The 26,615-nt window shown below is 45.6% G+C and overlaps 1 protein-coding gene across 3 annotated transcripts in view; it reads left to right on the top strand.

Annotated features, from left to right (window-relative positions):
• LOC148010490 (uncharacterized) overlaps positions 1 to 26,615 on the top strand; it is a 164,170-nt gene that overhangs the window by 60,053 nt on the left and 77,502 nt on the right. For all 3 annotated transcript variants that reach the window (XM_087672138.1, XM_087672137.1, XM_087672136.1), the window contains exon 7: positions 12,339 to 12,412. In XM_087672138.1, coding sequence (XP_087528264.1) covers positions 12,339 to 12,412 — 74 coding nt within the window. The remainder of the gene's footprint in view (positions 1 to 12,338; positions 12,413 to 26,615) is intronic.

Here is a 26,615-nt window from a genome sequence, read left to right as displayed (position 1 = left end):
TGCATAATAGATTGACTGATCTAGCTCAGAAGTTCCTTTTTGATGTAGAATTGCTTTTAACCCTTGCACAGGGGCATTTGTTTGCACATGAAATTCCTTTGTCCAATCCGGAGGTATAGGATGGGTACTTCAATCAAACACCATTTCATAGTATTGAAAGTATCTTTACATTCAAAGGTCCAAACAAACTCTGCATCCTTCCTATACGGAGCTTGTGCAAAGGTGTTGCTTTGGTTGCAAAGGGAGCTATGAATCTCTTGTAATATCCCATATGACCTAGAAAATCTCCTAATTGCTTCAAGTTGGTGGGTGTGGTTAGTATAGCAATCTTCTTAATCTTTGCTAGATCAATTGCTATTCCTTGGATGGATACAATATGGCCTAGAAGCACATATGAAGAGACTCCAATAATACAATTGTGAGGATTGAGAAGGATTCCATAGTCCTTGCATTGATCGAAACACTGTTGTAGGTGCTTCAATGCTTCAGCTAAAGATTGAAGATACAAAAGTCATCCAAATAGGCTTCGATAAGCTCATCTAAGTAGTTTTGAATGGCAGCCATCATCATGTGTTGAAAGGTAGCTAGTGTATTGCACAATCCAAATGCTATCACTTTGTATGCATAGGTTTCTCATTCTATGGGGAAGGTTGTTTGGGACCGATCCTCTTTTGTAATTTGGACTTGAGTATGCTCACTAAATCCATCTAGCAAAGAATACAACTCGTGGCATGTAATTGAATTCAACAATTAATTTGTGAAGGGAATATGAACATGGTCTTTCTTGGTTTTGGAATTAAGTTTTCAATAGTCCATACAGATGTGAAACTTTTCATTCTTTTGGGCCACCACCGCAATGGGTAAAACCCTCTTATTCTTAACCATTGTTGGGTATATGAAATTAGCATCCAAGAGTTTCGGAAACTCTATCTTTATCAGGGCAGAGTAGTTTGGGCTCATTCGGCATTGGTGCTGACGTACTAGTTTAGCATCAAGTTCAAGATTAATGTGATGTTGGCACATTGTGGGATCAATCACTTTTACATGACTAGATAAAGAGATCCAATTTCTCTTGCAAGAGGTCACATAGAACCATTAACTCCTCTTAAGGTAGGCTACATCTCACTTTGAGATTATGTTCAGTTCCATTTGCTGCAATGAATGTTAGTTGTTTATCTCCTTTCACTTCCTTGGTGAACATCCCTTGAATTTTCTTTGGGTTCAAATTTGACTCCTGCAAGGGAATTTTGCTCCCTTGCACATTTGCTACTAGAACTAGTCTTTGTCATACTGGCTGCGACTTCTCTAATACCTCTGGGGGTTGGGATGGAATGATTACTATTTTTGGCTATGGTACATGCACGGTCACCTCTTGGCTAGATGATTCATCCTTTGATGAGGCTTCCAAAAAGGTCACATAGGATTGAATATCATGACTGCTTTTCTTTGATGGGTGGGTTTCTTTGGTGTGATGGATCATCATCATCTCTTTCTAGGAATGGTTTATTAGGGTGATAGAGCCATTGGTGAAAATCGCTTTTGGTTGTGCCAACAACCTCTTATACATATTTATTAGGGTGATAGAGCCAGTGGTGAAAAACACTTTAAACTGTGCCAACAACCTCTTATACATCTTCTTTATGTTGTGAGGATCATTAATCAAACTAAAGGGGATTGCCATTGTCTTATGAATAAATGTCGAATCTTGGGTCACTGTGGTCATTGTAGACTGTACACAATTTATCCAACTAGCAAGAGTAATTTCATCGTTAGTAAACTTATCTTTTGGCTCCATTGACTCTTTGTTGTCACTTTGTGAATGATCTTCTTTTGATTCCACTTCTCCTTCTGACAGGGCTTTGTAGGAAAAGAACAAGCTTTCTATTTTTGATTCTTCTTTAATCTCTAGCTCCACCCATTGAGATTTACTAGGTTCAATAAAAACCTTAGCCAGGTAATAGTAAAGTTGCCTAGCTATCTTGTCCTCCTCTTTTGGACTAAACGATAACTCTCATCCTATAGGGTTCTCGAGGGATGGGACGGCTGTCGGGCAACATCTCAATTCTATGGTTTAATAAACCATGAGAGGATAGAAGTGCGTCGAGTAATTCGGACAGAAAGACATCAACGTACTTATGTAGAATCTGATCCAAATATTTACTTACATCTAAATTTATATCAATATTATTATTCAAAAAAATTGAATTACGTTGCAACATAGGAAAATAAACATAAATAACAATATTTGGATCATGAAAATATCTACTAAATTCCAAAGTTGATATCATATCTACATTAGTTTCAATGATCTTGGAGGGTGAATAGTTTTGAATCACATGATAGCGACCATTAAGTTCAGAAGACAGTACATGAGTTTTAGAATCAATGTATAAAGAGAAAAATCTATCAAAGAACCATGGCATGCTAAGAATGGCATTGACATGGTCAAAGCCCATCAATTAGAAGTCTAGGAGCTCATGGTGCTGCTAGATCAAAAGATGCAGCCTCGACACCATTTGATTTGAGCGATCCATAGTGGGGCCCTCTGCATAATGGATACAATATGCTTGGTCAGCGGATACCATGTGGAGCTGAAGCTTTTGGAGCTTCTACAATATTTACTGAAGCCTTTGAAGTTGACTTTTCCTTCTTGTTCTGAGGATACCTCTATCTCAAGGAAATTGTTCCATCGTCTAATGGCAAGCAAAGCAACAACCTTTAGAGTGATCCTTAGTGCGAGTTGCTTTGTGCTTACTATCCTTTTTATATGCAGCTACGAAGGTGACCAATGAGTTGACAATAGGTAGAAGTTTTCTTCGGCTTGAAGGTGGAGGTAGCTTGATGGGACTGACTCGAACTAACTACCCCTACTCATAGCCAAAGTATTGTCAATGTTTTGGACATACCTGTAGACATCCTTCAAGGAATGTAAAGGGTTGGGGAGCACCTCATTCTGGTAGTCTAGAAAAGATAATACATATAGAGTAACACTTGAAGATCATATGGATTGAAAATCTGCCCATGAGTTCGGTTTGGGGCACAGCCTTACCCACCAAGCATATGCCTTCCTCTATAATATAATTTTTATTTGTTCGATGTGCTGAGCATCATTGAATTGATATAAATCAAAATATACTTTCCACTTGGCTAGCCATGACTTGATTTTGGTCTCATCGCATTCCTTCTTCTCCCCTTTAAAGAGATCATGCTGCCTGTGTATTGGGAGATGGGCATTCTCCATGTGTTGAAGTTTGGTAGTAGTAGGTGTATCAAAAGGAGACACACTGTGAGAGGTCATGATGTTGATAGAGTAAAGGAGTGTAGAGAGTGAAGGAAGAGAAAGAAAGTAGAGAGATTAATTACTTTAGATGGAAAAGCAAAGTATTGGGGAAGAGAAATGTAAGAAACCACTGTTTTGATTGACTGTAGAGTAGAGGGAACATAGTTTGTCTTTAATGTAGACCTCAAAGTTCTTTTTTTTTTCTTGGGAGCAAGGAGACTTTTCCTCCCCCCCTTTCTTCTAGTTGTGGTATCCACATGCCACAAAAACTGCCCACCATTGTTTGACCACATAGGTTTGCACATCGGCTTGCCTCCTCACATGTCACTTGCCTCACTCCCGCCAGAATCCACTAGATTGGTTGCACCCCATCTCTATCTTGTCACGGTGAATCAAGAGTCGCTTGGCCATCAGTGCAAGGTGGCCCAAACCACCGCGCCACCCCACCACATGCTGTGCCTGCTAGTCACACTTGTCACCTCGTACCTTACAGTATTTCTCTCTCTCTCTCTCTCTCTCTCTCTCTCTCTCTCACATAGACAGAGAGCAGTCACTGACTTTTTCACTGATACACGACAGAGTATGGCAGATACCACTACTACTGCCACACAGCCTACAGGAGTACATTATCATTGGACCTCATCTTCTGTAGGTGTCCCTTTGGATAGAGCAGTGGCACTTAGCCGGTCTAGGCGCCCACGTCCACCCGGACGAAGGCCTAGACATCCACACCACAGACAAATTAAAGCCATCATTGAGCGCCACAGGAGACAGATGTCGAGACGCCTCAGCCATGCAGAGATACATCTCCCTAGAGAACAGACATATCATTGATGGAGAGTTTTCCTTTCTCTACTCTCACTTTCAGATCACTGACATGTTTCCCTTTTATAGGACACTATTTCATTTCCTTTTCAGTCTTATAGGCATGTTTTTCATCTTTTTTCTCGTTCCAGATGAGAAACGCACCATCATTGTATGTACTGCTTTGGTCTCATAGGCCACATTGGCCTTTTAGAGACGTTAATACTCTCTCTCTCTCTCTCTCTCTCTCTCTCTTTCTTGCTTCGAAACTGGTCAATAGACCTATCATTGTGCTTCTCTCCCTCCCTCTCTCTCTATGTCATGAGAGACACCCTAGGATGAGTGCCTCTTGAGTAGTTCCACATTGTATTTGGCTTAGACATAATTTTGTACTCATTAGCTATGTGTTGTTTCATGTTTATTCTCCAGTTAGTTAGTCTTAGCATTAGATGACAGCTTTTTGGGACATGGGAAATTCCCAGGCTTCTCAAATTTTGGTCTCATAGGCCGATTTGGCCTTTTCTAGACGTTAATATAACTTTTTTTCTTTCTTTCTATCAGTCTGTTTGTCTGTTTGTCAATAGCACCATTGGGGTGAAACAAGGCTTTCCACTTTCATTGACACTATTTGGGCTGTACATAGATGAAATTTCAGAATATGTGGACAGATCTGGTGGGGCTGAAGACAGCCTAGTTGGAGTGCTGATACCATTACTGCTTTGTGTCGATGATATTGTACTTATATCTAACTCACATGAGGGACTAAATAGACACTTGGATGCATTATCAGCTTTTATAGAGATAGAGACCTTAAAGTGAACCTTGGAAAAACTAAAGTTATGGTATTTAACACTTTAGCTGCTTGGGTGACAAGAGCTGAGCACCAGTTTACTTTCGATGGAGAGCTAGTGGAGATGGTCAGGCAGTATGTTTATTTGGGGGTCACATTGAAGGGGCCACAGTTCTCTTGGAGAGAGACATCAGAGGCTCGTTTGGCAAAAGCATATGCAGCCTTAGGTGCCTGCTGCTTGGGTGACAAGAGCTGAGGACCAGTTTACTTTCGATGGAGAGCTAGTGGAGATGGTCAGGCAGTATGTTTATTTGGGGGTCACATTAAAGGGACCACAGTTCTCTTGGAGAGATACATCAGAGGCTCGTTTGGCAAAAGCATATGCAGCCTTAGGTGCATCGGAGAGGCAATGTGCTCACATATATTTTTATGAACTGCACACCAAACTGTGGCTTTTTGACACCCTGGTTACACCCACACTCCTATATGGGGCAGCTATTTGGGGTCTGAGTCTCTTCCACATGAGGAGACAGACTTTGGGAGACTAAGATGGACTAGGGAAGGAATACTATGACGGGTAGGAGCATATAGAAAGACCATTGGTCATGTACAAGCGAAGAGCTTGACCCACATGGGATTATCAGAGAAGGAATACTATGACGGGTGGGAGCATATAGAAAGACCATTGGTCATGATACAAGTGAAGAGCTCAACCCACATGACCTTATCAGAGCTGAGTCAGGAGCATCACCCATGGTGGTTTAGGTCTTGATCTAGGTAGTGACTTTCATACATAGACTATGGGAGCTCCCCCAAGATAGATACCCATGGCTAGCCCTAGCTTTTTCTAGACAACTAGTAGCAGATGGTGATAGACATTGTTGGTATGCTTAGATGAGTACATGAATGAGTTTACATGGGCTGTAGATTGATAGAATACCCCCCTTTGACTATGGCCTGGATTGCCCTACACTTGATCTAAGCCGATTAGAGCTGAACCATGTGATCAGAGCAGACATACTGAGGCTAGATACTGAGAAGACTTGGATTTGATCCCCCTCCCCTCCCCTCCCCCCATGGCGCGAGGATGGCGCACTACCAGACCTACTTCCTTCAGGTCTTTGAGGATGGTTTCATCACCTGACCCATATATATGGATACATAGTTACCTCATGGATTGCGCACAATTATTGGTCAGATCCGCATCTCATCCCACCACCTAAGGATTATAGAGATATTTAATTTTAATGTAATCATTACATTTCATATCAATGTTACAATTCCTATTAATTGTTATGTAGCATTTAATGATTATGTTAATAATTAACATTCATGTTAATATTAATATTAATATTCATATCAATGTTATGGAGTCAACATTATTGTTGTTGTTGTGGGGAGAGAAAGAGAGGGAAAATCTCCATTGAGAGAGAGAGAGAGAGAGAGAGAGAGAGAGAGAGAGAGAGAGAGAGTATATTAACGTCTCTAAAAGGCCAATGTGGCCTATGAGACCAAAGCAGTACATACAATGATGGTGCGTTTCTCATCTGGAACAAGAAAAAAGATGAAAAACATGCCTATAAGACTGAAAAGGAAATGAAATAGTGTCCTATAAAAGGGAAACATGTCAGTGATCTGAAAGCGAAAGTAGAGAAAGGAAAACTCTCCATCAATGATATGTCTGTTCTCTAGGGAGGTGTATCTCTGCATGGCTGAGGCGTCTCGGCATCTGTCTCCTGTGGCGCTCAATGATGGCTTTAATTTGTCTGTGGTGTGGATGTCTAGGCCTTCGTCCGGGTGGATGTGGGTGCCTAGACCGGCTAAGTGCCACTGCTCTATCCAAAGGGACACCTACAGAAGATGAGGTCCAATGATGATGTACTCCTGTAGGCTGTGTGGCAGTAGTAGTGGTATCTACCATACTTTGTCGTGTATCAGTGAAAAAGTCAGTGACTGCTCTCTGTCTATGTGAGCCGAGCTGTGGGGGCCTCCTACTCCGTAGAATTGTTGCTTTGCGCCTTTGGAGCTCCAAGAGGAAAAATCCCAAGCATCTCTGATCCTCAAACTGCATGATCTGTCTCAGGGGTCCAAAACCCTCTCGAAACAGATAGTGGTATCTACCTCGTATGTCATAATATACAGTGCATTGGCAGATGTAGTGTTCCTCTGTCTCTGGCTCTCTGTTGCATAGTGGGCATATGCGTTCTTCTGTCTGTATACCCTCCCATCTGCCTGTCTCAATCCTCAGGTGGTGGGATGAGGTGCGGATTTGACCAATAACTGTGCGTAGTCCATGAGGCAGCTGTGTGTCCATGTAAGTGGGTCGGGTGATGAAACCATCCTCAGATACCTGGAGGAAGTGGGTCTGGTAGTGTGCCATCCTCGTGCCATGGGGCGAGGGGGGTCGGATCCAGGTCTTCTCCGTATCTAACTTCAGTATGTCTGCTCTGATCACATGGTTTAGCTCTAATTGGCTTAGGTCAAGTGTAGGGCAATCCAGGCTATAGTCAAAGGGGGGTAGTCTGTCAATCTGCAGCCCATGTAGACTCATCCATGTACTCATCTGAGCATACCAACAGTGTCTGTCACCCTCTGCTGCTAGTTGTCTAGAAGAGGCCAGGGCTAGCCGTGGGTATCTATCTTGGGGGAGCTCCCATAGTCTATGTATGAAAGTCACTGCCTGAACCAAGGCCTCAGCCACCATGGGTGATGCTCCCAACTGAGCTCTGATAATCTCATGTGGGGTCGAGCTCTTCGCTCGTATCATGCGTGAGATCATCATGACCAGTGGTCTTTCCATATGCTCCCATCCATAATAGTATTCCTTCTCTGGTCCATCTTGGTCTCCCAAAGGCTGTCTCCTCGTGTGAAAGAGACTCGGACCCCAAATAGCTGCCCCATATAGGAGTGTGGGTGTAACCAGGGTGTCAAAAAGCCATAGTTTGGTGCGCGGCTCATGAAATTGTATGTGAGTACATTGCCTCTCCAATGCACCTAAGGCTGCATATGCTTTTGCCAAACGAGCCTCTGATGTCTCTCTCCAAGAGAACTGTGGTCCCTTCAATGTGACCCCCAAATAAACATACTGCCTAACCATCTCCACTGGCTCTCCGTCAAAAGTAAACTGGTGCTCAGCTCTTGTCATCCAAGCAGCTGAAGTGTTAAATACCATAACTTTAGTTTTCCCAAGGTTCACCTTAAGATCTCTATCTCTGCAAAAAGCTGATAATGCATCCAAGTGTCTATTTAGTCCCTCAGGTGAGTCAGATATAAGTATAATATCATTGGCATAAAGCAGTAATGGTATTAGCACTCCAGCTAGGCTGGCTCTGGCCCCACCCGTCCTATCCACATATTCTGAAATTTCATCTATATACAGCCCAAAAAGTGTCAGTTAAAGTGGACAGCCTTGTTTCACCCCAATGGTGCTATTGACTGTATCTGAGATGCCCTCAGGTGTTCGTACTCTGCCTGTCACTGTCTCATACAGGGCATAGATACTCCACTCTATCTCTACAGGTACATCAATGTTTTGCATTCTTTTCATGAGTCTAGCACGTGGCATTGTGTCAAAGGCCTTGCGAAAGTCCACAAAACAGCAATAGATCTTTTTCTTGAATGCCTTGCCTTCTTCAATGATTGCCCTCAACGTAAAGATATGGTCTAGAGTTGTATATCCCCTCCTGAAGCCAGCCTGGCCTTTTGACCTTAGGCCATGCATCTCGGCCCATTCACTCAACGCTTGTTCCACGATAGAGCCATATATCTTGGCCAACATGTGTCCAATCATGATAGTTCGGTAGTTACTAGGTAGCGCGGGGTCTCCACTCTTAAAGAGCGGCACAATAATATGGTCTGGACCAACAGGTTGGAAATCCCTCACAAACTGGCCTATTAAAGATGTGAGCCAGCGTTGGTGCCAGAATATCACAGGCATGCGTGAAGTGTTCAGCCACTAAACCCTCATGGTCTTGGGCTCTTCCATTTTTCAGTTTCCATATGGCATTCCTCACTTTTTTTTCTGTGAAAAATCTGCAATTTTCTGGTCTTGAGGTTGAGGGGAGTGACATAGGCTCTTGGCCAGGAATATCATAGAGTGTGCAAGCATATCCATGCCAATCATCTGGTCTAGTAATTTGTAGGGGTGGTTGGTTCTCGTGCATCTTTTTCCATGCTCTCTTGCTGTCCTGCCCCAAGAACATGGAATACATTTCTGTTTCTAGTCTGCTCAGGTATTCCCGCTTCTTTTTGCGTACCAACCATCTGAAGGGTGTTTGAGCATGCTTATGTGTGCATATGCCAAGTGCTAGCTCTCGCTGAAAACGTGCTCGTGTCTCTCTGCACTCATCATCATACCAGCCATTCTGTGAAGCATTACCTCGTGGAGGTTTATCTGACGGTGTAGTGTATGGGAAAGCGTATGCTGCTGAAGTGTGTATTATCTCGGCCAACTGTCTTGTAAACTCATCCAGAGAGGCCTGTGTGTCTAGCTCCCTCAATGCATCTCGCAGAGTAATGCTGTATATGTGTGAGGTCGCTTCCAAAAAATCATAGCGTGGTAATTTTGGTATGTGTGACTGTGCTTCGTGTATATGTCCATATTGCATTGTGAAAGCTAGAATAGCATGGTCTGCTATTAATCCAATTGGTCTGTCTGAGATTTCAAAACTTTTTATGTCAGATAGCAAGTTGGGTGATCCAATCAAATAGTCCACTGTGCTTGACCCTTTCTTGTTATTCCAACATGTGAAGCCATTAGATCTTGGCCACTGTGGTAGCCCGTTAAGGATGGCCAAACCATGTGCACTTCCTAGTGCCAGTAGGTGTGTTCCATATTCTGTTATCTCTCTATCTTGGGCTGATCTAACTAATCCCACTTCATCTAATGCAATATCTCTGAACATCTCATCACTAGTGTCAAAGAAAGCAGATTGGTTGTTTCCTGTGCGTGCATTAAAGTCTCCTGCTAGTAGAACATCCCCAATTCTCATGTATCCCATTATGTCCTCATATAGTGGTGTATACGGGGATGACTCTTTAGGGGAAAACTTAGAGTATGCAGGGGGAAAATAGCATATGGCAATATACATGTCTCGAGTTTTGCTTGTACATAACCTGATCCACATGTATCTTGCCTCTACATCTCTATGTACCACTTGGACTGTATCTCGGAGCTCTTCTCTAAATAGAATTGCCACACCTCCTGATCCCCTCGTCCCTCCAAGCCGTCTAGGCTGAGGGCGATATACACTTTCCCATCTATATCCATATACATCAGGTAAATGGCTGTCTTTACATTGATGTGTCTCAATATACATAGCAATGTCTATACCTTTGAAAGTATCCTCAAAATAACCTACATCTGTCTTAAGGGAGCCATTGCAATTCCACAGTGTGAACTTCAGAGAGAAAGAAAGAAAGAGTATATTAACGTCTCTAAAAGGGCAATGTGGCCTATGAGACCAAAGCAATACATACAATGATGGTGTGTTTCTCATCTAGAATGAGAAAAGATGAAAAATGTGCCTATAAGATTGAAAGTGAAATAGTGTCCTATAAAAAGAAAACATGTCGATCAATGAGATGTCTAACCTCTAAGGAGATGTATCTTTGCATAGCTGAGGCGTCTCGACATCTGTCTCCTTGGCGCTCAATGATTGCCCTAATTTGTCTGCGGTGTGGATGTCTAAGCATTCGTCTGGGTGGATGTGGGTGCCTAGACCGGCTGAGTACCACTACTCTATCCAAAGGGACACCTACAGAAGATGAGGTCCAATGATGATGTACTCCTGTCGGCTGTGTGGCAATAGTAGTGGTATGTGCCATACTCGGTCGTGTAGCAATGAAAAGGTCAATGACCACTCTCTATCTATATGAGCCGAGCTGTGGGGGCCTCCTACTCCATAGAATAGCTGCTCTACACATCTAGAGCTCCAAGAAGAAGAAACCCAAGCACCTCTGATCCTCAAATTGCATGATTCGTCTCAAGGGTCCAAAACCCTCTTGAAACAAACAGAGGTATCCGCTCCTATATCATAATATACTGTGCATTGACAAATGTAGTGTTCCTCTGTCTCTAGCTCTCTGTCGCATAGTGGGCATATGCGTTCCTCTGTTTGTATACCCTTCCATCTAATGGTGATGCCTATCCAGGTCACATGAATTTGATTATCGATGTTGGTCTGCCATAGCCCTGGAGTGGTAGTACCACCAAAATCCCTTGTGCCAATTTCCAAAGCATCACTCAATAGAAATCATGAACAGGAGTACTAGACAAGAAGCTTACCTTGGTGTCCGATCGCTTGCAACATGTGCCTCTCTTGTACTCCACTCTCATTAGCAGTGTCCCATACTGGCCTAAACAAGATAAAAGCATACCTATCATGTGTAAACATCATAGTTCCATGAGCAAAAGTAGTTTTGTGCACGTCATGAATCTCATGCTAGATAGCAGATTGCCACTTTGATACCAATGAAACACCCCTCTAGGATCCAACTTGCATACGAGACATGACACAAACTACATGCACAAATATAAAGAGATTGGACATTCGACTCACCTCCTAGACATAGAGCTAAATGGGCCTACCCTTGAGCCTGGGACTAGTTTGGGTCACAACCATGCCCCAAGAACTGGCATCCCATACCACCAGTCCACACCATCCCGTTGTACCAATGGGCCAAGAGTCCAAGAGTGGTGATCACACAATGATATGCATAATAGGGTCTTGAGTCCTATAAATAGGACTTGGCTACCCTAACTCCAAAGTGTCTTTAGTGCGTTTGCACTAAATCACTTCATGACCTTTGCGACCAATGCTACTAGTGCCCATCCAGATGTCCAAGGATATAACAACTATATTTGTGATGTACTTAGTCACTCTTTACAGAGTTCCTTATACTTTGTATTTACCTTAGGGTTTTTTTGCCAACGTGTTATTAACAGAATTTTCTTTTCTTGGAAAAAAAGAGATGCTAGACTTGGGATTGCTGCACTGCTAGTTGCACGTTTAATAGTTCCCTTCAATTTCAAATGCATACTTAATGATGGGGGTCTTACTAGATTCTAGGAAAAATCTACAATTTGCAATGCTGCTTTCTGCAAAGAAATGCTTTGAAAAAGCGAGTACTGGCCATGATGTACAGGTGTTTAAACCAGTGTTGCCTTATGGTCTTGCTTCAGTTATGTGTACATGCAAAATTGATACTTTTGCAAGTATTAGAGATCTAAATTTGTTCTTATAAATGTTGAATGATGCAAAGTAAGCCCTGCTTATCTGACATTTCCTATTTGATTTCAGGCATTCGTGTATTTTGACAAAAAAATTTGTTGACTACTAATTACATAATTGATCACCAATTTTTCCAAACATGGGATTTGGAAAGTAAAGTGGCGCATTTTAATTACCTCTCTGCAATGTGCTATAGCTCTGAATGGGTCTGTAATATCTGCAATTTGCACAGAGGATTAAGGAAGCACATGCTCGACTACAACAAGCATCATCTCATTTGGCAAAGCTTGAACGAGCTGCTTCTGTGTAATAACTTTTTACTTACATTCTTCATGATGTTGAAAAGGCTTACTGTCACAGAACTTGATAAAATCTGGTAGTATCTAATGATAAGTATTTGAACAGTTGTTTCACGTTCAAATATTCATAGAGTGAGTGGTTTCCAAGTCTCCATATTCCCTTCACTTAAGGGGAAAAAAGTGAATCTCTTATCTTTGATGTAAAATGACCACCTCCATTATGTTGCTCTTGCCTGAGAATGTAACCCTATTGGAAAATGCTTGTACACACTGGTCTTGAGAATAGAGTGCTGTGTATGATACTGAAAATTGACAGCAAGTCTTCGCGTAATGTTCTGGTGATTATCTCCAAGCGGAGGGCAGTTTCTGTGATGATGAGCTGCCATGGCCAAATAAATGAGATCATTAACTGATCCCATGAGAAGAAGGAAAGAGGCCTTCTTACATGCTGAGAGTCTCGTACCTTCTTTCAAATCTGGGAGCTCCTCACATGATTTGGCATTATAGTCCGCCAGGATGGTTAGTTCATTAGCCTCTGTACTTGACATCTCCTTTGAGTAGATAGCCAAGGAGAAGTTGTCCATGATGCTCCCCCCTTTAATTTTATGTGGTGAGATTTTGTGCTTCATATTTTGATCTTAATTACAACTTTCCTGTTGAGTGCTAAAAAAATGATGTGCTGCTGGTAATGGTTATCTTATTTTTATTGAGAACAAATGATTCTATTAACAAATCCCTCGGGCAAAATGCCCTAGGCAAACTACAAAAGTAGCAATAATGCCAAACCGTGTGTGGCTGACAATGGAAGTATGTGCCAAAATTCTAGATCCTGACAAAAGCATGTCTCCTACTCTTCATAGTCTTCAAGTTGTCCTATAGCATCTCCCACCTCCTGCTGAGAGTGTGGACAATCTCTGTTCATTTCATGGAGAGAGACTTTGTTGCGGATATATGCAATAAATCCATAGCATGACTAGACCCACTAATCTAAATGTACCAAGCAATGATGCTGATTACCAGTTCCCATTTGTGAAAGTATCCTCAGTTCATTTTGAATAGGAAAAGTCTAGTGTGACAATCCTTTTAAAGAGCTAATGAGAGATGAGATAGGAATGAATCCCCTTTACATACACATATCCCCAGACTGGGCCCTTGTTCATGACCCAAGCAATAATACCCCATGTCGCTAAGATACGATTGGGACTTATTCCCCATCTCTATCCTCAAGATGGTTGAAGGAAAGAGGTTGTCTCATCTTCTCTTTAATAGTACATGGTGCAGTTTGGTGAAGTCCTGCAAATAGTGATCTCCAGGCTGGGAAAAAGTAGCTACAAATTTGACCTCAAAAACTTCTCCCAAACTCTCTAGCTCTGATCTGCTAAAACTTCTAGTGAATACTAGGTTTCCAAGGCCCTCCATCAGTGTTGGTTCAAACAAGCTCAACAAATGACATGACTTAGAATGCTTGAAGACTAGATGGAACACTTATCTCTTCAAGCATTCTAGTCTCAATAGCTCAAGCTAGCTCTCACCTAGCCAGCTCATACTATATGCTCCAAGCTGATTGGTGTACTCTTTGCTTCTCTAAGCTATGGAAGCACACAAGAATGGCTCTAACAAGCATGGTGTAGTAGAATCACCCTTTTCTCTCTTTTATTGTAGTTGAGGCTGCCAAGACATAGTAAGGAATGGTCTTACAATCCTTGGATGAGCTCCTTGAATGCCATTCTAAAGAAATACGCTAACACAAAAACACAAATACAAGTGTACAACAAAGCATAAATTGAACAAAACACAATTAGGGTTAGGGTAAGTCAAAGACAATGAACACAATGAAGTTCATAAATGAATGAATTCGAATAATACAATGCTCATGTAGCAAACACACTGTGCAGTGAAGGAATAATGTACCGTGACTCTCATGTCTTGAGGTCCAAGTTAGAGGTAATAAGCCAGAGAGAGTGTCGTACTTGTGATAGATCCTGAAACATAGCAAGGCAGCCTCCAAGATGTCACACAGCAGGAAATGCAGCAAAGGAGATGCCAGATTGGTGTTGGACAGAGGCAGCAAGAGAGAGAAAACTGCAAACATAGCAGGTTGGTGATGACGTGGCAGGCTGTCAGCAGCAGAAACAAAGATTTTCTGATGTGGCAGTCCATACAACAACAACAGATAAAAAACACAGCACTTGTGCAGGTTGCTAGGTGTAGACGATGTGATGCAACAAATGCAATAGAAAATGGTAGATTGCATGATGGAGGCTGGAAACAGGTGCCAGATGGATGTAGACAATGTTGGGCAGCCTCAGTTGAGATGTCCTTCACGAACAGGGTGTGCGCAGTGAAGCTAGAGCGTTTGAAACTTGAAAAAGTGAGATTTGGCTGAATGGGAGGACAAGCTATCTATTTATAGAAAGTTTGGGGCCTCCCAAATTAGGGTTTCCATGTGGGACATTGAAACTCTCTCTAATCACTCTCGGTTTAAAGGAATGGTTAAAATTAATTAATTAACTTGGGTTTTGGGACTGTTAAATTAAAGCTAAAGATAATTTAGCTCAACATCTTCTCTGAGGCCCAAACTAAAACCAAAAAGGGATTGCAAACAATCCCAAGCTCTTTTTTTTAAATTCTCCCCAAGGCGTCCCACCCCAAAACAGCTAGGGTATCAGTCAAAGAGTGTGTGTCGCCTGCCTTAGTGATCTACCAAGACCATAGAGGCAATGGTTATCTTAATGAAGGAGCTCAAGTGTCACCCAAGAGAGAACAAAGCATCGGACAAAGTGTGCTCGTTGGCTGCCTAGTGGCCTACTAAGTCCTGCAAAGCCGGATGGAAACATAATGTTTTTTTTTTTTTTTGGTTTTTTGATTTTTTAAAAGGGCTTTGTTTTGTTTTTCAAAAGATTTATCATTAAGAGAGGGTTTCAAAAAAGTTTTTGGCGATTGAGTGACAATGCCCCAAGGGGAGATAAAGGGATGGTCAGCCCCAAGACCTTTAGAAAACAAACATATCTATCCCAACCACTATTGGGTGTCAACGATGAAGGAAATCAACTAAGTGTGGATGAAACAAATATGGTGGGTATGTGGGGAAGCAAAAATAGATGTGCGGATAGCAAGTTAGATAAGCTAAGCAAGAAAGAGAGACTACCATGGATATTGCCATGTGCAATGCTATGAATATGGTGGATCTAGAGTCGACCACTCCAAGGGATGAAAAGGGATAATTGTGCACAAATGCATGTTTACAAGAAGAGAATACCAATGCATTGGAGTTATGCAAGAGGCAAATGCAAGTGTGATCATGCTCATGCAAAATGTGATGCAACGGTGCCACTTGGATAGTGCCCTTGCAAGGGATTTGTTCACTTGCCAAAGCACTCTTTTATAATCATGATCATCTTGATGATGCAGATGAAGATATAAAGTACAATATACGTAATGTCTAAATCAAAATCTGTAATCAATACCCTATCACTAACAAAAGAAGAAAACCGCTCCCTCTTAAACCGGAAGGGAAAGCTAGACGGAAGCACCCTCTCCGTGTCAATTTGAAGAAATAGGAGAGGAAGCACCTAAGCTGATTTTGGGAAGTAAGTACTATAGTATTGGACGATTGACCACCTTGGTTAATATGTGTACAAAATTATTTGATGAAGGCATAAACTCTAGGCGTATGGTGCTTGGCTCAACTTGCTCTCTGGTAAAGCGAAAATGAACTCCAACATGTTGCATTTGAGGTGTAATGATTGGGTTACTAGCTAGTACAATTACACTTTGGTTATCGCAGTAGAGGAGAGTTGGTATAGCACGTGGGAACTAAAGTGCTACTAGTACGCTCGTTAGGTAGATGGGTTCCATGGTACCATCAAAGACAGTCCTATTCTCCGCCTTGGTCGTGGAAGCAACCATTATCTCTTGCTTATAGTTGGCTGAAGAGATGGGAGCTTTGCCCAAGATAAAGAGGTAGTCGCCATGGGAACATTGGATGTCAGGATCTCCTGCCTAATCAAAATCTGTGTATCCTTGCAAACATAAACTAAAAGTGTAAGTCAGGCCATAAGAATAGATATAGCTTAAGTATCTCAAAACACGAAGACATGCTATCCAATATGATATCCTGAGACTGAGACAACTAACTGAGTATGCTAAATTTGGCCTAGTATGAATTAACCAAAGCAAATTTTCTATCATAGATTTACAGGTGTACTCATCGAAGAGCAAACCAAGGGTATCCTTAGATAAGTGGATAGTGGGATTGAGAGGCATGGTCACATGCCTTGTGTGATCTTGACAATACTGATGAAACCGGTCTATGATTCACATAAAACGGTAGTTCCTTCAATAAACACATGGTCACTTGACACACACACAAACAGAAACCTCACTCCCTCGCTCAACACTAGATTGGCCCCGAAGACTTGTGCCCCTCTTGGTATTTCTTTATCAATTAAAAGATGGAAAGTTACAAAAATGAAATGTTCCAAAATACATAACCTGAGAACCGTTGGTTTTCATCTTTTTTGAGTAAATCCCAGTTGCACAAGGACAGTACAACATGACTAGAACAACATCCCTTTTAGGAAAGCATTTTTTGTAACCATAACTCAATGATTTATGTGCAGAATTGTAGTCTACATATCTTTGAATTCACTGTTCTTACTGTCCAATATGTCCAAAACAACATCCCTTTTAGGAAAGCATTTTCTGTGACCAAAACTCAATGATTCATGTGCAGAATTGCAGTCTGCAGATCTCTGAATTCATTGTTCTTACTGTCTTGCATGTCTAGAACAACATCCCTTTTAGGAAAGCATTTTCTGTGACCAAAACTCAATGATTCATTGCAGAATTGCAATCTGCAGATCTCTGAATTCACTGTTCTTACTGTCCAGCATTAAAGCAGTCCCACAAACAACACTAAATCAGAGCTGAAAAACCTTGTTCTTGTGTGGCATGGTCATTACTTCCTTTAGTTCCTACATTGGAGAAGCCGACAGCTGCTCCTGAACCTGGACAATGAGGCTTTTGCCTTAGCAGAAGTGCAAAGAAAACACAACACTGTACCTTTGATGGAATCAGCCCATCATGCAAAGCATTTCCTCTGAGAATAGAGAGAGAGTTGATGAGAGGGAGCAAGCTCTACCTCCGTACATGAGTCAGAGACGAAGAAGTACTCTCCATAGTTGATAAAACTGCAGCAATCTGCCCTCAGCTCCTCAAAACTTCATTCTCAGATCCCCCTTATGCCTATTACGTTTTTTAAAAAAAGTGCTCTCTCTCTCTCTTTTTTTTTTTCGTAAAAGGTAATTGTATTAATTACGAAAAAAATACAAGATTACTTGATTACAAGATACATGACGACAATCCAAGCCATCATGTGAAGAGGTTCTAAGAACTACAAGTTACAATGTCATGGCAAGGATGCGGAGGAAATTGCTATATGCCAGGGACGGAAGTCCTCCGTAGAGAGCAAATCAGAACGATGGAGAAGAGCTAACTGCCAATACAAGAGGCCCTTAAGCCTCACAATATGCCGCTGAACATTAGAGGCGGAGTCAAACAGAAAAGCATTCCGAATGGTCCAGTTATGCCAACAGCCCCAGTATCGAAGAAAGTGATACATGAGCTTCATATGTGGCTGTGCGGGCGTAGGGTATTTGGGCTGGCCAAAAACCCAATCAAAGGGGCGCAGGGTGATACCAACCACCCCTCGCCAAACAGCTGACAAAAATAACCAGACTTTCTGAGCGACGGGGCAAGAAATAAATCGGTGGCGGGCGGATTCCATAGTAGTGGTGCAAAAGAAACAGGTGCCATTGGAGATTCGTCGCTTGGAAAGAGCCGAAGCAAGCGGAAGACCCCCAATCATCACTCTCCAAAGAAAGACTTTATATTTAAAGGGTGTCTTGTTCAACCAGCCCTCCATCACAGTTGCCCTCCACCATGACCGGGATTTACGCAATCCCCATAAAGCATTCGCTTTAGTAACTAGCCATTGATGATCTTTAATCAGAAGATGATACACTTGGTTAGCATAAGCTTTGCTCAAATTCAGCCGGCCTTGTAGGTCCCAATCCTGCCAGGGATGATCCGAAGCAAGAGCAGGAAAGGGTTGTCTGCTCTGGAGCACCGTCAAAAGCTGTTCCCATAAAGGCCTATATCCACGAGGGATCCTGAAAAGCCTCCTAGCTGTACGAAACGATATAAGCACATTGCGACTGGCAAGGGTGGCATCCGCAACCGAAGACAAGCCCAAACGTGCCATCCGGTTGAATTGTGGTCTAAGCTCATGTTTACCTTCCCACGAAAGTAAACGCGAGACTGCCAGTAATTCCAATTGAAAAGAGTTAGTAGCCAAGCGATCCTCCGTTGGATGCCACTGAGCCTTTTGAAGGACGTGTTTCCAGGAACATACCAAATGAGTAAGCAGCGGTGAAGAAGAACTGGAGAACCGCGAATCAGCATTAAGAACATGCCACCAAGAACTCCGGATTTGGGTATTGCCATGCAGAAGCCCATGGCCCTCAAGGAAATAACGGGCTATAGCGACCCAGGATGATGATCTGAGCACATGGCGCGGAAAAGCGACCAACGAAGTGCCTGCATGTGAGTTTGGGCATCTAAAATAGCTCCGCCACCCATGCGTTTGGGGGTGCACGCATGCGACCACGAGATCCAGAAAATACCTGCATGCAATGAGTCCTTCTTCCATAGCATGAAGCGAATAGACTGAGTAAGAGCATTCAGAGTCGTAGTAGTCCAGGGCAACAATGGCAATAAATATGTGAGCATTGGCAACATAATTATCTGGGCTACTTTGAGGCGAACATGGAAGGGCCAGGCCTAAGACTTCCAATACATAAACTTAGCCACCATTTTCTGAGAAATCCACTGCAGAAGCTGCTTTGGAGGAACATCAACACCCAAAGGGTATCCAAGATGCTTGACAATGGAGCCACGAGGAACAACCAGACCCTGCCAGTCCAAGGACTGCAAATCCGACTCCGTGCAGCTTAGAAGGGCTGATTTGAGCGCATTGATACGAAGGCCTGACGCTTGACCAAAGAGACCCCAAACATCCAATGCTTTTCGAAGGTTATCCTTGTCCGCACGCAAAATCATAAAGGTATCATCCGCCAGGGATTGGCTAATGAAGTGCTGTCCTGTAGGAAGCGACAGTCCTCTCTCTCTCTCTCTCTCTCTCTCTCTTTTGGGAATTTGTGCCACATGGCATACATATAACAATTTTCCCGTTTAAACCTTCTGGTCTAAAATTCTCCATGATTAGTGCAAAATTTGACCTCGGTAGAGGCGAGAGAATTAATCCTCGTGCAAAAACGAAGATAATGATGCGAACAGATTCTGGGGTCCAAAAATAGTAACTCCCTAATTTTTAGGGATGTCACCCCTTGCATTCCTCGAGTTGTTTTGAGCAACTTTTATCATTGCAACCACATCAAAAAGTGTAATGTGGCTCAGTTACAGTGACTTTTATTCCATGAGCATTCTCACATGTGCATCTTCTGTCTTGGCTGGACTCATTGTCCTGCACCATCTCTAGTGGCTAAGCACATAGTCCCAAACCACTGGCATTCTATTCTTTAGTGCCCATTCAATATGAAACCGGTCCTAAGGCTCAGACAAACCATTAGTCCAATTTGTCCCAATGGCTGCCTCTTCTGGCCATGCAAAGATCCCGGCTTATTCCAAGAGAATTTTGGGGGTAAAAAGCAATAGCTAAAGAAAAGAAAAATAAAATATTTATATGAATAAATAAGGAAAGTAATTGCAAAAAGTATCACCACCTGGTGACAACTGATCCACCAACTGAAGAGCGTACTTTTGTTGTGATATTAAAACACATATTCTAGATCAAACTAGCTCCATTCCCAAAAAGTAAGATAACAAAAGGTCAGTCATCTCAAAAGTGGCACCAAGGTGGGCCTTAATTTCTACTATGGCAGCATAATCTGAGCCATTGATAAGTGAATCATCTACATACAATGCGAACCATTGAGCTCACGCCCTTCATGTCACAAGCGCCCCTCCCCCCGTCATGTTCGATCGCGCCCGCTAGATTTTTTGCGCTGACGTAGACCCCCCCACCCCACCAATGGCTTCAGCCGCCTGCTTGGCTTACCCCCCATTCCGTCCCCCCCTGTTGGCCCCCCGCCCGCCCTGCTGTCCCTGCCCCCCCGCCTGCCCTACTGCCCCTGCCATACCTGCCCCCCGCCCGCCCTATTGTCTCCTCGCCATACCCGCCCCCCGTCCGCTTTGCTGGTCCCCCCCGCAAGGCCACCCTCTGATCCAGCCCCCTTGGCATGCTGCCTCTGTCCGCGATCGCGGTCCCGTCCGCGGTATCCAAAAAGGTCAGTCATCTCAAAAGTAGCACCAAGGTGGGCCTTAATTTCTACTATGGTAGGATAATCGGAGCCATTGATAAGTAAATCATCTACATACAATGCGAACCATTGAGCTCATGCCCGTCACGTCACAAGTACCCCTCCCCCCGTCACGTCTGATCGTGCTCGCTAGATTTTTTGCACTGACGTAGCCCCCTCCGACCAATGGCTTCGGCCGCCTGCTTGGCTTATCCCGCCGTTTCGTCCCCCCCCCCCCCCCCCTTGCTGGCCCCTTGCCCGCCCTGCCGTCCCCCCGCCCACTCTGTTGGTCCCCCCCTCCCCCCCCAAAAAAACTGCCAAAAACAACAGTCCTCCCCCCCTCGCCATTGTTCCCCCCACCCTCCAAGTTGCTCCCTCTCTTGCAGCAACTTTCCCCCTCAGATAGCATCGCGACGTCATTGGTAGTTTCCTCAGAAGCGTTGCACAATGGAAACCTCTGATCAGACGCCGGCGCACTCAGCGAGTGTCCTTAGTTAAACACCTTGCGTGCCATCCTCTCTGAGGAGCAGCTCTTAGCCGTCCAAGCTATGGAGCTGGAGCTAAAGGAAACAACGATTCATGGTTAGGTAGTAGGACATTCCCCAGCCAGGGCCCAGCTTCGGGACTGGTTTCACTCCACGCTGCGCATCGGCACAGCGCAGATCGTGGAGGCGGTCCTAATGGGCCAAGGAATCTTCATGGTCAGGCTGAGTTCGGCAGACACAGCTCGCGAGTTACTTGCCAGTTCACCATATGTGTCCACGAAGGGGGTTATATATATGGTACCTTGGTACAATGGCTTTAGTGTGGAGGCATTTGCACTCCACAACAGGTTTCTTCGGCACCCAGTCACCCTTCTTTCCCCGGCTTGGTGATAGAGTATCGCCAGTCGGTGGAAGACTTTGGACGGCTCTTCGGCACTGTTCTTTCCGCGTCTTTCGCGGATGCAGTGACAACAGCAGGAGTCCCAAAGGTGGTATGGGTGGCAGTGAAAGAGGCCAAGAATATCCCATAGTTTCTAGAGATTGAGGCGGACGGGCACGCCTTTAGGTAGCAGGTCATTGAGACGGGGTAGCCAAGGCAGTGCCTGCGTTGCCACGACTTTGGGCATCAGGCAATAGTGTGTACGCACTTCGGAGTCAAGGCGGCTCCGCCGACAGGCCCGCAGGTGGACGTTGACGGCTTCACATGGGTCTAGAGATGACAGAGAGGGAGACGGCAGGGGGGCATAGCTAGCTCTTCAAACCCAGTCTCGATAGCAGGAAGCAGGTGGGCGAGCGCCGCCCCCTCGGCAGAGCACTCCACAGCCCCCCTACCCACCCCACCCAGTAGGACCGCAGCCCCCCACGTCCACCACCCGCGCCACAGACTATCTCACCTGAGATCCCACAGCTCTCACACCACCCATCCCCCCCACACTGACACTGACCCTGGCCCATAGCCCCCCCTCTCTAGGGCCAGCAGCCCCCCCCACACCCGCCATGCACCTCCGTCCACCCCACCATCCCTCGATCCTACTCCCCCCCCCCTCCCCCCCCCCCACACACACCGAGCACCCCCCTTGATCTGCATCCGGTATAGGTGGTCCCCTCTATATCCACCCCCCCCTCCCACAGGAGGTGATGAGCCACACACGCCTATATCCTCCTCGCACCAGCAATCTTCACTCTCCCATACAACCACTAGCTCATCTGCCCCTGCCGCCTGTCATACTTTCCCGAGATAGGCACAACTGTTGCCACAAGATTTCTTCTATAGTGGCCCATGGTCCTACTTGAGAGTTGCGGAGCACGGAGAGTTCCCACTACCTCTAGAGGTGGGGATCTTCGTGGTCCGTAAGTTAAGGAGGGGCAAGGTCCATCTACTAGCACCATCGGATGGAACAAACTACATCTTTTTTTTGCAGTCTTTTCACTTATGGGAGTGGATGGCTACACAGGTAGAGGAAGAGTTGAAGAGTCAGGTAGCGGACCACAAGAAAAAGGACTAGCATTGTTTGCACAGCAGTGGCCTGGTTGCATGATGGACATTAACTAGTGGGTTGGTGCCGAGGTCCCGCACTTGAGCATTAACTTTCGAGCTCCTCCATAGTGGAGAGCTGCGAGGGATGTGATCGAGTGGCCCCTGGTGCAGGCGGCCCGTTTCTACCAGTGTACAGAGTCACGACTCTCAGCATGGCTGATAGATGCATTGATAGTACCACCTGGAGCATCTATCACCCCTATGGTCCGGCCGAGGGCCACCATGGGGAATTGGAGCTCGCCGTCCAGCCTGGCGGCAAAGCGTACTTGCATGCCTCATAGCTTCTCCTCGTCATCAGCAGCCTCCACACCGAACAGATGCCTGTTCAGTCAGTCACAGGTTTTTCCATGAGCCTGCACCTTGCATCCTGGAATGTGAACAGTCTCCACTACAATGGGGCACGTGGTTCCAGGAAGTTGATTGTTCAACAAGAGCTAGAGCCTGCCCTAGCCAGACGGATCGACATCTTACTTCTACATTAGCACAAGCTCACCCCCACCCGGCCCAGTGGGTTGGGAAGGTACTTCTGGGAAGCTCGCACACCTACTGGGAGCACGCCATAGGTGCCCATGGTAGGATTGGAGGCGTATGCACCTCTATTGGCCCAAGCCTCACCGCTTGTGTACGAGACCATGGGACAATAGTGGCAAGGAGGGTTCTATGGATTAGATTGGATATTGGGGACTTGTGCCTTGGAGTCCTCAATGTCTATGCCCCTATGGAGGTTAGGGCACGCAGTAGGTTCTGGGTGGGGATCGCGGATGGACTTCCAGAGGTGGACTTCTGGATCGTTGGAGGAGACTTCAACAACTTGGAGGCCTTGGAGGACCAGCAGGGCAGAGGCAGAAACTACCAGGGCATGGTTGGCAAGGAGCAGGAGACATGGGAGGTCTTTCTGCTAGTAGTAGGAGCACGTGATGCCTGGAGAGACCCTGCCTTCCACAGGAGGGAGAGTTTGTTGGACTTCTTGTGGAGATATAGGCGGCTAGGTGGAGCCCTCCTGGAGCGGTTGGACAGGTTTTATGTGGGAGAGCGGGGAGGCTCTCGTGGTGGCCAGATTGAGCAGTTGGGAGGCACCACGTTGTCCGGATCATTGCCCGGTTCTCTTGACACTTGATCCCCCAGCATCCGCCCTAGACACACGATCCAGTCGGATCCTTGACTCGATCTGTAGGAGGGAGGAGGTGATGAGACATATTGAGCAAATTTGGACGAGAGAGTGGGACAGGAGGGACCGGATAGCGGAGGAGGTTGCAGAGGTCCTAGCCGACTCGAGCAGAATCTGCCAAGAGGCAGCCATACAAGCCAGGCAGCAGAGTTGGGAGGAGGAGAGAGTACTCCGGCGGGACCTTACAGCCACACAGAGATTATTACAAGAGGCACCAGGGGATCCCACCCTCCACGCACAAGAGGTGCGCGCGCAAGAAACCATTGCTGGCCTAGAGGACAGGCACTCGGAGTTCTCTTTCTGAACCTCAGTAGCCTTCTGGGCACAGAAGGGAGACAATGTGCAGGAAGTTCTTCCAGGTACACCAGCCCCGCACCGCAAGAGAGCAGATACGGAGCCTTAGGGATCAGTACGGGAGGACTCGTTCTAGCCCAGATGAGGTGATGGGGATTGCCACCGATTATTACACGCGCCTCTTCCGGCAGGAGACAGCTTCAGCTAGAGGATAGAGATGTAGACAGCAGGTTTGGGATCACATCTCGTCTCTCGTCACAGAGGAGATGGGACACACCCTCCTAGCCCCCTTCAGAGAGAAGGAACTAGAGGAGGCCTTCCATACAAAGGATGTGCAGAAATGCCCGGGGAAGGATGGCCGATCTAAGGCCTTCTTCACCACCTACTGGGAAGTAGTGAAAGACCCCCTACTGACGGCCTTTCAGGAGATTTTCACTTTAGGACAGATGCGAGGGAGTCTTTTGGCAAGCCTTATCAGTCTTCTCCCTAAAGGGGGAGACTGGTTGGAGCAGTGGAGACCGATCACCTTATTGTCAATGGCCTATAAGGCACTGGCAAAGATGATCGGTAGGCGACTACACCCCATGCTTCCAGACATCATCCATGACACACAAACAGGCTTTGTCCAGGATAGGAGCATCCTAGACAATGTATTTACCTTCTTTGAGTCGACAGAGTGGGCTCAACACAGTGGGCAGAGACTGGCCGTACTACTCTTGAACTTTGAGAAAGCTTATGACAGGGTGGACTGGGATTTCCTAGAGGGCACCATGGTGAGGTTGGGATTCCCCCAGGTTTGGATTCACGAGGTCTCCGCCCTTTACAGATCGGCCACCAGCAGGATTCTCATAGGCGGAAGGCGAGGGGAGGAGTTTTGGCTGGAGAGATCGGTTCGATAGGGCTGCCCCCTGGCCCCATACCTGTTTCTGCTCTTTGCAAAGGCGATGTCTCGCTTCCTCAGGTTACGTGTGAGCAGATTATGCGGTCTCCGGCTTCCAGTGAGAGAGGAAACTGAGTTGTTGGACTCAGAGTATGCAGATGACGCAACACTCTACATAGAGGACGATGAGTTGATGTTGGAGAGAGTGAGGCTACGTGTTCTGTTCTGCAGCGGGAGCGAAAATCAACTGGCGAAAGTTGGTTGGTTTCCTCACAAATCTGGACTCTAGTACGGAGTGGGGCGTCCACCTAGGATTTAGATGGGTGAGTAGAGGGCAGACCATCCGGTACCTAAGGTTCCAGGTGGGACTCGACATCACCCCTGCCCAACAGTTTCTTCCTATCTTGGATTCGATCCGGAGGAAACTGACCTACTAGAGCATGGCTCGCCTCTCACTAGCTGGTCGAGCTTTGGTGGTCAACCAGGTACTCCTAGCGACGGTTTGGTACATCGCCTCATGTTGGTGCTTCTCCTCATCATACGTAGTGCAGCTCCGCCGCCTAGTGCAGAACTTCCTTTGGTCAGGGTCAGATGGTTCCAGGGACTCAAAGGCCAAGGTGGCGTGGGCGACCATCATACGGCATCGGTCAAAGGGAGGGCTTGGGATCATAGATCCAGAGTATCCGAGTAAGGCCCTTTTGGGCAAGCTAGTAGGTTGTGGCCTCACACGAAGAGGGCAAACCTGGAAGGTCCTATTGCAGGAGGGTCTTCAGGATTGTAGACCGAGGCTTGGTGGTGAGTGGAGGCCGTCCCTGAGATGGATCTTCATGTCAGCCCAAATTTACCCCCCAGATTACCTTTCCTACATAGCTTACTCCGTGTGTGGCAGGACCTTCGTAAGGCCCTAATCCAGAGCCCCCCAGGCTGCCAGGAGGAGATAGACTGTCAGTCGGTGATCTAGAACCCCCAGGTCAAAGATCAGGAAGGGGCATGTATCGGCGAGCGCCCCCACATCCAGTAGGCTGGTTGGGAAGCCGGCCCAGCTCGCTCCATCAGGACATGGTGGGAGGTGTATAGGATGGCGGATGAGGAGGTGCTGCAGCATGTATCAGGTTGCCAGAGAGGAGTGGAGTTGAGGAGAAGGGAGATGGCTGCCCTTTCGTGGAGGAGGATTTGAGTGGTGGGCCTTCAGGGGAAGACATGGCGACTGGACCCCTATGTCATCTGGAAGGAGCTCACGGAGTGGCGCCTTTGGATCTGGGGGAGGGAAGACCACTTGATGAGGTGTAGTGGGATCTAGGAGAGTGGCTATGGCTGTTCATTGCGGTTGCCAAGAAGCCATCCAAGTTCCTAGAGTATACTTCTAGTATTGGCAGACATGTATTGATGTAGGAGGATATGGATTGGGTGCCATCACGCAATAGGCACTGGGCGGAGCACAGCATCATGGAGCCTTTCTAACAGA

This window comes from Lygodium microphyllum, chromosome 29 (genome assembly GCF_053477565.2).
Source record: "Lygodium microphyllum isolate KBCC chromosome 29, Lygodium_microphyllum_v1.1.10, whole genome shotgun sequence".
NCBI lineage: Eukaryota > Viridiplantae > Streptophyta > Polypodiopsida > Schizaeales > Lygodiaceae > Lygodium > Lygodium microphyllum.
The sequence above is the reverse complement of the archived record's forward strand: the minus strand, read 5'-3'. Positions and strand labels throughout refer to the sequence as shown.